General features: G+C 27.5%; 1 protein-coding gene across 2 annotated transcripts; it reads right to left on the bottom strand.

Annotated features, from left to right (window-relative positions):
• Window positions 1-357: 357 nt before the first annotated feature.
• On the bottom strand, window positions 358-11,878 carry LOC105253995 (proto-oncogene tyrosine-protein kinase ROS). 2 transcript variants are annotated; one of them, XR_003123526.1, is made up of 11 exons: window positions 10,658-11,878; window positions 9,279-9,417; window positions 8,607-8,700; window positions 8,141-8,467; window positions 7,627-7,929; window positions 5,968-7,403; window positions 2,513-2,617; window positions 2,115-2,329; window positions 1,638-1,854; window positions 1,381-1,566; window positions 980-1,157 (listed from the first exon to the last, which is right to left on the bottom strand). XR_003123526.1 is itself a non-coding variant. In XM_025413513.1 (10 exons), the coding sequence occupies exons 1-10, from the start codon at window positions 10,859-10,861 to the stop codon at window positions 810-812; spliced, it is 3,645 nt and encodes a 1,214-aa protein (XP_025269298.1). In that variant the 5' UTR covers window positions 10,862-11,875; the 3' UTR covers window positions 358-809. The 2 variants fall into 2 exon arrangements, 1 of the variants encoding a protein (XP_025269298.1); XM_025413513.1 differs by having other exon boundaries at window positions 358-1,157; window positions 1,381-1,854; window positions 10,658-11,875.
• Window positions 11,879-12,441: the final 563 nt, after the last annotated feature.

Genomic DNA, 12,441 nt, shown 5'->3' with positions numbered 1-12,441 from the left:
AGCATGACAAGTGATGATAATCTTTATGATGTTAATACAAAGGAATACAATAAACCATATAACAATCCAAGAACTCGAATAAAAACATATATTGAATAGAAATGCAATGATTGGAAATGATTAGAAACTAAAAGACTGTATGCACACAACCTTATTAATAATAATACTATTTTGTAATTATATTAAATTTTATAATTTAGTTATATAAAGCACATTAAGCTTAAAAATATTATACTGATATCAAAATTATAATAAAAATATATAAATAAGTGCTATATTAGAATGGTACATATGAATTTTTTATATTTTATATAAAAGAAGAGACATTTAAAATATTTTGCAACATTTATATCAACAAAATTAATCAAAGGCTTAGAGGACCAAAGCAATGATGAAAGTATATTATAGTAAATTACACTGAAGTATATGTATTTTAAATTACATTTAAATACGACAAACGCTGCGTTTCGATTTCGTTCGGATCCTTATCAATGTCTAATAACAATAATAACAATAATAAATGTCAGAATCTAAACATACGTTTCGGAAACAAAAAATAAAGTAAACAAATAGCGCATTACAATGTCAGAAATGTATATAACGGAAAATTTACAAAAATTATGAAAATTGATAAAACAAAGACGCATAGATAATTTACAATAATGGTCAAAAGCCGCAGCAGAAAAATCAAATAAATACCCAATAAGAATCCCATGTCCGTAGTAAAAACAACATTTATATATTTTTCCTACATCAAGATTTATCGAATTATTCGGAAAAGAAGATAAACATTAATTTAATTATATCAACTAAATAGGATCGACTGAACTCAGTGACGTATCTTCTATGTTCTTCCTTAATGCTATAATATTTTTCAGACAAAATTTGAAATTTGGTCTAGCATCCGCTGCACTCCAGCAACGTTGCATCAACTGGTACAATGGTGACGGACAGTTAAGAGTCATCGGCAACCTGCCTCCAACACGTACATAATTTATCACTTCTTTATCAGTCTTGTCCATATAAGGTCTCTCACCCAATGATGTAATTTCCCACATTAATACCCCAAATGACCAAACATCGCTTTGAGAAGTAAATATTCTGAGCATCCAAGATTCGGGTGCCATCCAGCGAACAGGGAGCAAATCTTCTCCTTTCTAAAACATGATTTTAACAAAAATTTAATATTCTGGTTTAAGTTGTTCATTTTTAGAATATGTGCAAAATAAAAAACGTTAATTTATCTCTTGCTATATATAAATAAAAACCATTTATATCCTATATTATTTGAAGAAGCAATGCACGATACCATTATGATAAAAAAATGGAAAGTATTTTTAAAAAAATTCATTTTTTAATTTTTTTAATAATTGTATTTACCACGCGATAATAATCATCTTTGTAGATATCTCTAGTTAGTCCAAAATCTCCAATTTTGATGACACGAATCTCCCGATTTCTCGAAGATACTAAACAATTCCGACACGCTAGATCCCTATGTACGAAACGCAACTCTTCCAAGTAGCGACAACCTCGCGCAACATCTTCGCACATGGCGAGCAAATCCTGTAAACGAAGAGCATGCGAATCTGACGCTTGCAAATTTCGACAATCTCTCAAATATTTTAACAGATCACCAGTTTCCATCAATTCCAACACTAGAAACGGAGAAATCCCATCTAAACAAACACCCAACAATCTTAATATATGTTTGTGTTGAAAATGATTCATAAGCTTGGCTTCCTTTAACAATTTCCTTTTCTCATCGGAAGAAGCATCTTTTCGAAGCGTTTTTATTGCAACGGATATCTCTGTGCCCGAACCTTCTAAGTTCTTCACCTTTCCTTGATACACCTACGAAATATTTCACACAAATTTTTATGCGTCCGTCATTAGAATGTATAGTTTAATGTCAAGTAATATTATACTTTACTTTATATTAAATAATTCAACGAAAAATATATAATAAAGTACACGTTGTTTCATCTAAATTTTATATTACTTGTAATCTATTATAAAAATTTATGTAATTTATATCTTTATTATAAAATACATATCTGTTTTGTTGATCGAGAAATTATTTTAAAACATTGCTTGAAAAAATTAACTTTTACCATTCCGAATGCGCCGCTACCAATAAGTTTTGTAAATTTAATTTCTTTACGTGCGATTTTTTTTATCACACATTCATCCGGCTTATAATGTAACATAGGACTGTAAATCGTATTGTATTCACTGTATTGGTAAGGTTCACGTAGAATGGCCAATTCTACATCAGTCATTGTTGAAGACAAAAATTGTTCATTATTATCTCTGTGTTGACGATACACTGTTATAAAATTTCGACTTAATTATGTAATAATATGTATTATAAAATCTACTGTTTTTTGGTAAATTTATTCGTTTAGTTTTATATAAATAAATTACTATTTTTAGTAATTTTTTAGATATTATATCAGATATATATGTATAATCTACAGTTCAAGTAGATACCTACATCAAATATACTTACAACAATAAATGTAGCAGAGGCAGATTATAGTAACTATGACGATAAAACTTAACATCAGTAATAAGTAAAATTCTTTCGCTATTATTCCTGGAGTGCTCCGAATATCTATGTTAAGCAAAAATATAATTTTAATATCTTCGTATGTGTATGTTCTTACACATTTATTTTTACTTGTAACTTTATTACAAAAATTTAATTTTAGGCCTATTCTTATCTAAAAATATTAGTACATAATATTATCCATGCAGCACAAAATGTAACCACTACTTTGCAACAATATTACAATATTACAAATTGCAATGCAACATTACGGAAACATTGTAGAAATATAAATTAACAAAGTATGAATTGGATATTACAATATAATATTGATATTTTGAAAACATTGGAAAACTATAACACTCTTTAATTTATCTATAAAAATAATGTAATAATTTATTTTTTTATGAAAGGATCAATAGAAAAATTGTAGTCGACCAAACTAGCCAAAAAATTAAGTTTATTAATACGATGTTTCGATCATGTGGTTGTGGTCCTTATCAAGTATACACTAAAAAAGATTTATAAATACATAAATTAACGGTTTGAATACATAGTAACGCACAGAGAATTAAAGTGTGAAAAGATTTTTACCGATATAATAATAATCAGAAGACAACATTAATGGTGAACATGTAAAACCACGTAATCATGTAATACAAAAAACGTTATTTAACTAAATTCAAATTTGAGAGAAGCTGATGCGTCCATGTGAGACTTCATCAATAAACTAAACATGACAGGAAGAAAAGCGGTACTAAGTGACCTTAATAATTTTGTCGTAAATATTATTCAAGTTATCTGTGTCAGTCTGTAAGTTGATTAGATTTTTAGATCTCTTGATAAAGAACATTTCAGCTATCTCTCTTTTACGAACGTACTTTTTATTGTGCAAGATATTCGGTTTCGACCAATCGAAATCGTGTCCGGATTCCAATCTATGTTTGCTAATAGCGGAGTGATTAGACTCATGTAATTTTATATTGTTACAATGTTCTTTCACTCGGGTCCGCAAATGTCTTTTTGTTTGCCCAATGTATGATAAATTGCAATCCCTACAGTTTAATTTGTATACAACACTTGTCTTATCGTTATTGTGTAAGGTATCTGTATCACATCTGATTAAGTTATTAAGTTTTTTTGTTACTTTGTAGACGACGTTGAAACCACTGTTTCGTAGAAGACGGTAGAGATCTTGACTCGTATTCTCTACGTATGGTATAGTGAGTAAAATGAGTTTTATCTGGATGAGTAGAATTGGCGTCATCAGTGTCATTGCAGTCGCGATTGTTTAAAAAATTGATTCTTTTTCGAATGTGTCTATGAATAATATGTTCAGGAAAACAATTATTAACTAACGTATCATATATTAATTTAATATTCTCTTGTTTAAAACAGTCGTCAGATAGTAAAATGGCATGGTCAACTAAATTATAAATCGTATTAATTTTATATTTTAACGGGTGATTCGAGTAAAAATTAATATATCTCCCGGACCATGTAGGTTTCCTAAACCAATTGGTGATAAGTTTTGTTCCCAAACGAATGATTTTAACATTAAGAAAACTAATCAAAGAATCAATTTCTTTCTCGTACGTGAATCTTAAACGTTCGTGGTAGTTATTAAAAATGGTTAAAATATCGTCAATTTTTGTGCGTGGTACAAAAGAGAGATAGCTGAAATGTTCTTTATCAAGAGATCTAAAAATCTAATCAACTTACAGACTGACACAGATAACTTGAATAATATTTACGACAAAATTATTAAGGTCACTTAGTACCGCTTTTCTTCCTGTTATGTTTAGTTTATTGATGAAGTCTCACATGGACGCATCAGCTTCTCTCAAATTTGAATTTAGTTAAATAACGTTTTTTGTATTACGTGATTACGTGGTTTTACATGTTCACCATTAATGTTGTCTTCTGATTATTATTACATCGGTAAAAATCTTTTCACACTTTAATTCTCTGTGCGTTACTATGTATTCAAACCGTTAATTTATGTATTTATAAATCTTTTTTAGTGTATACTTGATAAGAACCACAACCACATGGTCGAAACGTCGTATTAATAAACTTAATTTTTTGGCTAGTTTGGTCGACTACAATTTTTCTATTGATCCTTTGATTACTCGACTAGCGACATTAAATTATTTACATTTTTATTTTTTTATGTTTATATATATGCGATGAATTTTACTTTTTTGCAGAAGTCAAATTAATAACATAGAATTAATAACATAGAAATAATATCAGTCGAGTAAATATAATTCTAAGATAAAGATAAGCATAGCTATTTATTTATTAAAATCGAGATAACATTTTATATATGTTACAATCTATTTTATGATATATTTTCACATCATATACTATTAATCTTCAAAGATACTATATCTTTTTATTATATAGATACTATTATATTTATCATTATATTTTTCTATAGATTTTTATAATATGTATTTTTATATAGTTGTAATTATTAAAAATATAAGACTCGGAACATAAAATTAAACAAATCAGTTTTAATGATAATACGAGTCAAGTATTGATCTTATAACACAGTTATTCATTATACAATCAAATAAGTATGGAACAATGAAAAGATTGCAAACATTTGGATCCTATTTTTGGGCCCTCTTCAGCGGAAATGTTATGATAAAAAAATAAAAAAAGTTTTATCGGAGTCAACTATAAAGTGTGCTATTTAAAGTAAAGATAGATGTTTCGGTATCTCATTATTTTATATATATAAATATATATATATATATATATATATATATATATGGTTATAACGGATCTTTAAAATTTTTAAATAAAAATATAATTAGTAACGTTTAATTAATTCTTTAACTATAATGTTTATATATATATATATATATATATATATATATATATAGTATATATATGTATATATTATATATATCCCATTGTAAAAGTACAAAAAACATTTAAAATAAAAAAAGTGATTTGTAAGTACAAGTTTAAAGTAATTTTGTATAAAAATATAGTATCTTAATTTATATGATTATGTTTAAATACAATTTTGCAATATATTATCTTAGACATGATTATCTTAGGTATTGCAAACTTCTATTTATATCAACTTCTATTTATACTAAGCTTTTTAATTTAATTAAATGTTTCCAAAATATTCATCCATCAAAAACAAAAATATTTTATAACGTAATATTATTAAATGATTGCAATAACATTACATTCTTTCCTATATATTACACTGTAATATTGCTACTATATTTTATTACAAAAAGCAGACATTTTAACTTCATCACAATCTTATAAAAATATCTCAGCAGAGTTTCGCAATCAGTTTGCAATATTGCAATGTTTCAATGAAATTATTCTTCAATATATCCATGCAATATTATTGTAGTGTATAGATATCTTCGTTTGCTTACCAAGTGTTGAAAACATAAATCTTTCATCAGCCGGCCATGTAAAATTTTCTTCATATTCAGGATATCTCAATACCAAACGAAACTTGTATAAAGTTTTCGATTGTAAATTTCCGATATGGTATATTATTTGTTTGTTATAATTCATTTTAACATAATTCATTGTTTGCCACTTTTCTGTTGCATTCTCTTTGTACTCTAGTGTAGGAGAGACCGTCAAATGGATGTTCGGGATCCATGAAATGTCTATGCTATTTATTTCGACCTTGCTCAAAGTAATATCGTTTGGTTCTGAGTATATGTGATCGATTTTGCCTAAACTCTCGTTATAGAAATCGCTGAAATTATTAGGATACACACGCACGTATATCAAGTAATCTTGTACTGGTAGCGATAAGTTAATCTTTGTGAAAAATCTGCCATCGGCCGTAGGTTTCGGCATTTTAATAAATTGTTTGCCCTTTTGTTGCATGCCGTTCACTAATGTATCTGACTTCCAATGTACTTCGTAGGTCACGGCCACGCAGTTCACTTTCTTAAGTGGCATCCAATGAACTACTGCTATAGTAGGCGTCAAAGCTAGAACACTTATGTTTTCTGGTGCATTAAGCTTGCCCGAATTAGTTTTTATTTGTATCACATTCGAATCAAATGGATTTATTGGTAATTGATCAAAGTAAAAATTGCTTAAAGTAAACTTCAACTTGTACTCTGTAAAGGGTGTTAAGTTCCAAATCCGGTAAACTCTCTTGAACGTCTGCACATTGAATTTCACAAACTTGTTGAGATTGTTGTCTAAACAGCTTACAGAGATAGTGTATATAGTAGTTGGTAAATTATATTTTTTGCATCCACGCTTTACAATCGGCTTTTGAAGAGTCACAAGGATGTTGTTTGCCGTTGCATTCACATTCTCAAAATTGTAAACTTTTTCGTGAGGTGTCAGACATCTCATTGGAGGATATGGTTGTAAAGATTTATCAATAGCATAAATTTGATAAGACTCATTAGTATATGAAATTATCTTTTCAACATTTTTGGTTGCATTTATGCTCGTGAGACTTGCATATTTCTTTTTCAAAACATAGATATATTTAGCATTATATGTATGGACTTTATATGCTAAAATGTAAATGTTTGTTTTGTCAATTGTTATAGATTGGAAACGGATATCACTTAAATATTTCGTGTGTAAAATCGCATTGCACATAGAAATGTTAACGTCTGTTACAATTATGTAACTCTTACTTAACCAGCAAATTAACAGCCCCTCATTATTCATGTTATCAATTTTCATATCACGAAAAAGATCTGGTTTATAACGATATAGACAAAAGGTTTTTATTGGAACAATTAGGTTAATTTTTTCATCGAGATGATATTTTATCATTCTATATGAATGCCTCGAAGTGTGATGATACGATACGTGATATAAAATTCTAAAAAATACGTAATTATTTTACTCATTATAAAACATTATTTTAACAAAAACAGAAACTTATATTTAGTTAAAATTCAAAATTATTATAATTATATAATAACTTATTATTTTTTTTACTTATGATCTTAGTTATAAAACCACGTAAAATTATAGAAAAATTACAAATTTGCATAAATCTTTAATGGAAAATTATTTTTTCAAGTGAACGGTAGTAAACGTACCCCATAGACGGTGATACACTTAAATGGTGAATATAAGTATCTGATTTGAAAATCTCATCAAATTTAATTATGCCATTTTCCCACATTGTTAAATCGAACTTTATAATATAAAAGTAGACTTTGATGTAATAGGTTATATATAGATTTCTTGCTACCCAGTCAATGCAAAGATTATGTAGATAATGATCAAAGGTAGCTATTTTTGTGATATTATTTTCATAAATCTTCATTGTCATTAGGTCTTTTGATGTTATCCAATAAATTCTACCTTCCTGTATCGAATAAGCGGCACATTTTGCTGTTCTGAAAAGAAGGAGCTATATTCTATTACTAATCTGAGAAAAAGGAACTATAATTGTATAGCAAAAAATTATACTTGAGACTTCTAATTTTATAGTTATTACTACTATGATATTGATAATAATAAACCTATGCATAATAACTTTAACTTTATAGCTAGTATTAAAAATAATTTATGATAATTATAACTATTGTTTTTTATCAGTATACGTACCCTGACGTTACGAAATTAGTAATGTTTAAATCCACGTCCAATATGTAGATACCTTTACTCGATGTGACTAATAATTTCGGTATTGGATTTTCATGTGTAGTCGACACATTGATTAAATCCGTATAAGGACCAGCAACAATTTTAGAATGTGCACGTACTCGAAAATAATATGTCATGTTAGATGTTAGATTGTGCACCGTGTGCTCCAATTTTGTAGTTGTGATATTTTTATCATCGCAGATTTGAATGTCTTTTAAGTCCTCGATGAAAAAACATTGCACTGTGTACCCTTGTATTATTTCATCGATAAATTCAGGTTGGTTCCATCTGTAAAAACATAAAATTTTAGTCACTTTATATTTAACAAAATTATAACAGAATTAACATTTTGATATATTTATGTCGTTAAATTTAAGAAAAAGAGAGAAAAATGAAAGAATACAAACTGAGAATTTAGATTCCTTACCTCAATGTCACAAAAATGTCGTTTATTTTTTTTGCGAATTTCCTGTCGAATTCTACAAATGCTCTGAGAGATGTTGGCTTGCTCAAACTGTTTTCTAGAGATTTTAAGGTCGTACATATTAACATATTATATATAAGATTAAGTGGATTATCTCAATAAATCACACAGAAAGATTAATTAAATGTGAAAATAAAGGAAAGAGGAAAAATAAATCTAAATTGCAAAATATGAAAATCAGCATAGTATTGATCTTTAAAAAATAAAATAATATAAAAAATTTTTACGTCATTTAAAGCTTAGAAAAGTAATTGTTAATACATAGCAAAAACGAATAAATAACTTTTAATATAATGCCAACTTTTCGAAAAACTCCTACAGTTAAAGGAATCAGAAGTATAATATAATATTTGCGATTGCTTTAAAATCAAGTATCAAATAAAATTGACTTTACCTTAAATAGTGACAATTTTTACAATGTTATATTTATATTATATTTTTCTATTTCTTTATTCACAGAACTTTATAACAGAATATAGAACTTATATTCTTTCCAATAGAAAATATTTTTAGATTTGTGTGATTTCACTCTCTCTTGAATTTAAATCGTATATATATTTAAATTATATTTCTAATTTTCCGTCGTAGATTTTTTTATTGTTTTGTGCCACTTACCGATAGATTTTAGGATCGTAGAATTACTTGCTAGTGGAACCACATTGACTTCTCGCTTCTTTCTTACAGTCATACTATCAGAATAACTCCGATCAGATTTCAAATTTCGATGATCATTTTTTTCGAACATTAAAATATCCTTAAATAAAGTATAACATACGAAAAGAATTAGGTGAGTATCATTGGGATAGAAACGCAATTGTTTTTGATGCTTTTAATGTGCTAAGATTATATAAATTATAAAATTAAACCATTACAAATTATCATTCGTTTAATTAATAATATTGGTTTAGTATATATACTATTCCTAATTGATAATATGTTAAATATAATGTAATTTTATTTTTGCAAAATTTATTTTTTATTCTATTTTAAAACATCTTGTACATCAAGCTTGTATATCAAGATTCACATATCAAAAGTGAAGTCATGTAATAGGTTAATAAAAGTCAATAAAAATTCATAACCGCTACTTGTAGCAAATAATATAAGTGTACGTAATGAAAGTGTAGTTCTTTGCAATTGAAATAATTTTGCATAACAATTCGATTTTTTCATGATAGGTTAGTTAACTCTTCTCCAATTATACTATAACTCAAAATTCTTTTCAAAAATTTGCTCGATATCATTAATGTTTTAATAATGTTTGTACTTCGAAAATTAAAATGTTAAAAATATTCTTTTTTTATAGTTATTAAATATTAGTCAATATTAGAAATTATATAAATTCTTCTATAATCTTGTCAAATTATTTTCGATTATCGATTATAATTTTAACACGAACAAATCCTGAGAAACATGATAATGCCGACCATAAGAATATGTGCACGTATTTATATATAAATGGATATATATATATATATATATATATATATATATATCAATAAATATTATTATAAATATCTCGAAAAATAAAGAAATTTTAGAAATTGAAAAAATAACAAAAATCTGTTTAAGTGTCATCATATGTATATGTATATAAATGTAGCGGCAAGTAGACAGAGAACCTCATTAATTTTAAAAATTTTTTGTTATTTTTAGAAATAATTTTATATATATATGTGTGAGAGAGAGAGAGAAAGAGACAAAATAATACAAGTCAAGTAATATATATCGTTTTAATTACACTTAATATATGATATAACATCGATCTATCAACAAAATTTCGAAACTTTATACATCCTCTTTTTACAACATCGCACATATTCTTTCTTTTATGTTGAATAGTTTTATTTTATTTTTTCTTATTATTATATAGAGACAGTATATCATTTATTATCATTCATTTTGAATTACACTACTAGCTGCAATAAAATGTTTGAATTACACTACTAGCTGCAATTCAATTGTTTCTTAATCAAGCGAAAAATATCTCCTACCTGCGTGGAATTTAAATCCGGACATATGGAATCACTTTCTTCCTGAAGACTGTTTGAAGGAGTATAATCCTTCGGTACAAAAGTGATAATTGCCTTTGTTAGTACTAAACCTTTCAATAAAATACATAAAATACATAAAATTATTCCAAACGTAATTTGCATTTTTCGTAAATATTTGTACTCAATAGGTTCCCGTTGAATCATATATCAATAGTTAGTTGTTTTTTTCACTCTACTAATTCTTATGTACTAATCGCGAACTGATATTAATTTATATATATATATATATATATTGTTAGATCCGAGTCGAGGACTTCGAGATATAGCGAAGACGCGCACCAAAGAGAACGGCTGTCGCGGATCGCGTTAAATAAATAAACACTTTTAGAAAACACATAGGAACTTTAATGCGAACACATACGAACAACAAATTAATAACACAACGGATTAATAATGCAATAATGACTCGTATATGAAAACGCGTCCAGATAGCTTGACAGCTATCTCTCGACTCAACTGTTCTTCTCCTCTTAACAATCCTTGACAATCAAATGTTCGTTTGCAATTGTCAATTTTAAGATTGAGTCATCACAGATATGTTCGTTTGCAATTGTCAATTTTAAGATTGAGTCATCACAGATATGTCGTCGGAGTCAGTTCGCTCTTTCTGAATCCCTGTTATTTTTAACCCTTTCCCGACTTTCCCATATATCATCTTTTATCTTTAGGACATTTTTTATTACGTTCATTCTTTTGGACATTTGTTTTTTCACCATGTAATATTTGGAGCTACATATTTGGACCGTTATGCTTCTCCATCATGCTAGAGGTTCATCTGTACAAGCTTCCCTCACGTGATTGTCCGTTTTACCCCCTTTTTTTGCAACCACGCGTTCTTCACGCTTTCTTCACTCTTCGATATCATAAGCGACATGTTATTCTGTCGTTTTTGCGAGAGTTAAATTTAGATTTTCATTTACTAATCATAATTATGCGTGCGTCTCATCATGTCACCATTCTTTCTGCGATTTTGCGTTTTTTGTAACACACTAAAATGACCATCTATTTTTGCTTGATTTGATTTTGCCCTATGTTTGCGATCTCTTTTGATATTTAATGATATTTAATTTGTTATTGTAATGTGAGACATTGAAAATGACCCAGATCCGGATTGAAATGTTTGTCTTTCCTTGAATATAACAATTTGAAATTATTTGTTGTCATTTTTTTTGTTTTTCTTTTGCGTTATCTTTGCGCTGTGGTTTTCTGTCTATTGACTTTTAATATTTGATTTATATGATACAACTACTTTTGAATTAATATTATCAATTTTAAGATTGACAAATTGATATTTCATCACAGTTACTTTCAAGATCAATTTTAAGATTGAGAGAGACCAAGCGCTTATATATGTATAGTACTCTGCGACACTTTGTATATACAATAAAAAGGATATTTGCATATAACTTGCTACAGATTACAATTTATGCACGACATTTGTTAAATCGATATAATCAAAAGCTAACAACATAAAATGTTTATGCAAATTGATGTAGTGTCGTAAAATTTATAAATAATATAAATATTTTCATAATACATTCTTTGTCTCAAAAGCATCGAAATGATAGATTTATATCGATAATATAATGGGTTTCATCGTCCATTTCCAGATATAACCATAATATATTTTTTTCGTCTCTCCAATATATGCAAATGAAATATTTGTACTGAGGCGTCTTTTTCTAATGATATTCATTGGAATATCGTGATCAGATATGATAAAT

This window comes from Camponotus floridanus, unplaced genomic scaffold, assembly GCF_003227725.1.
Source record: "Camponotus floridanus strain SB8 unplaced genomic scaffold, Cflo_v7.5 scaffold67, whole genome shotgun sequence".
Taxonomy (NCBI): Eukaryota; Metazoa; Arthropoda; class Insecta; order Hymenoptera; family Formicidae; genus Camponotus; species Camponotus floridanus.
This window is presented reverse-complemented; position numbering and strand designations above follow the sequence as displayed.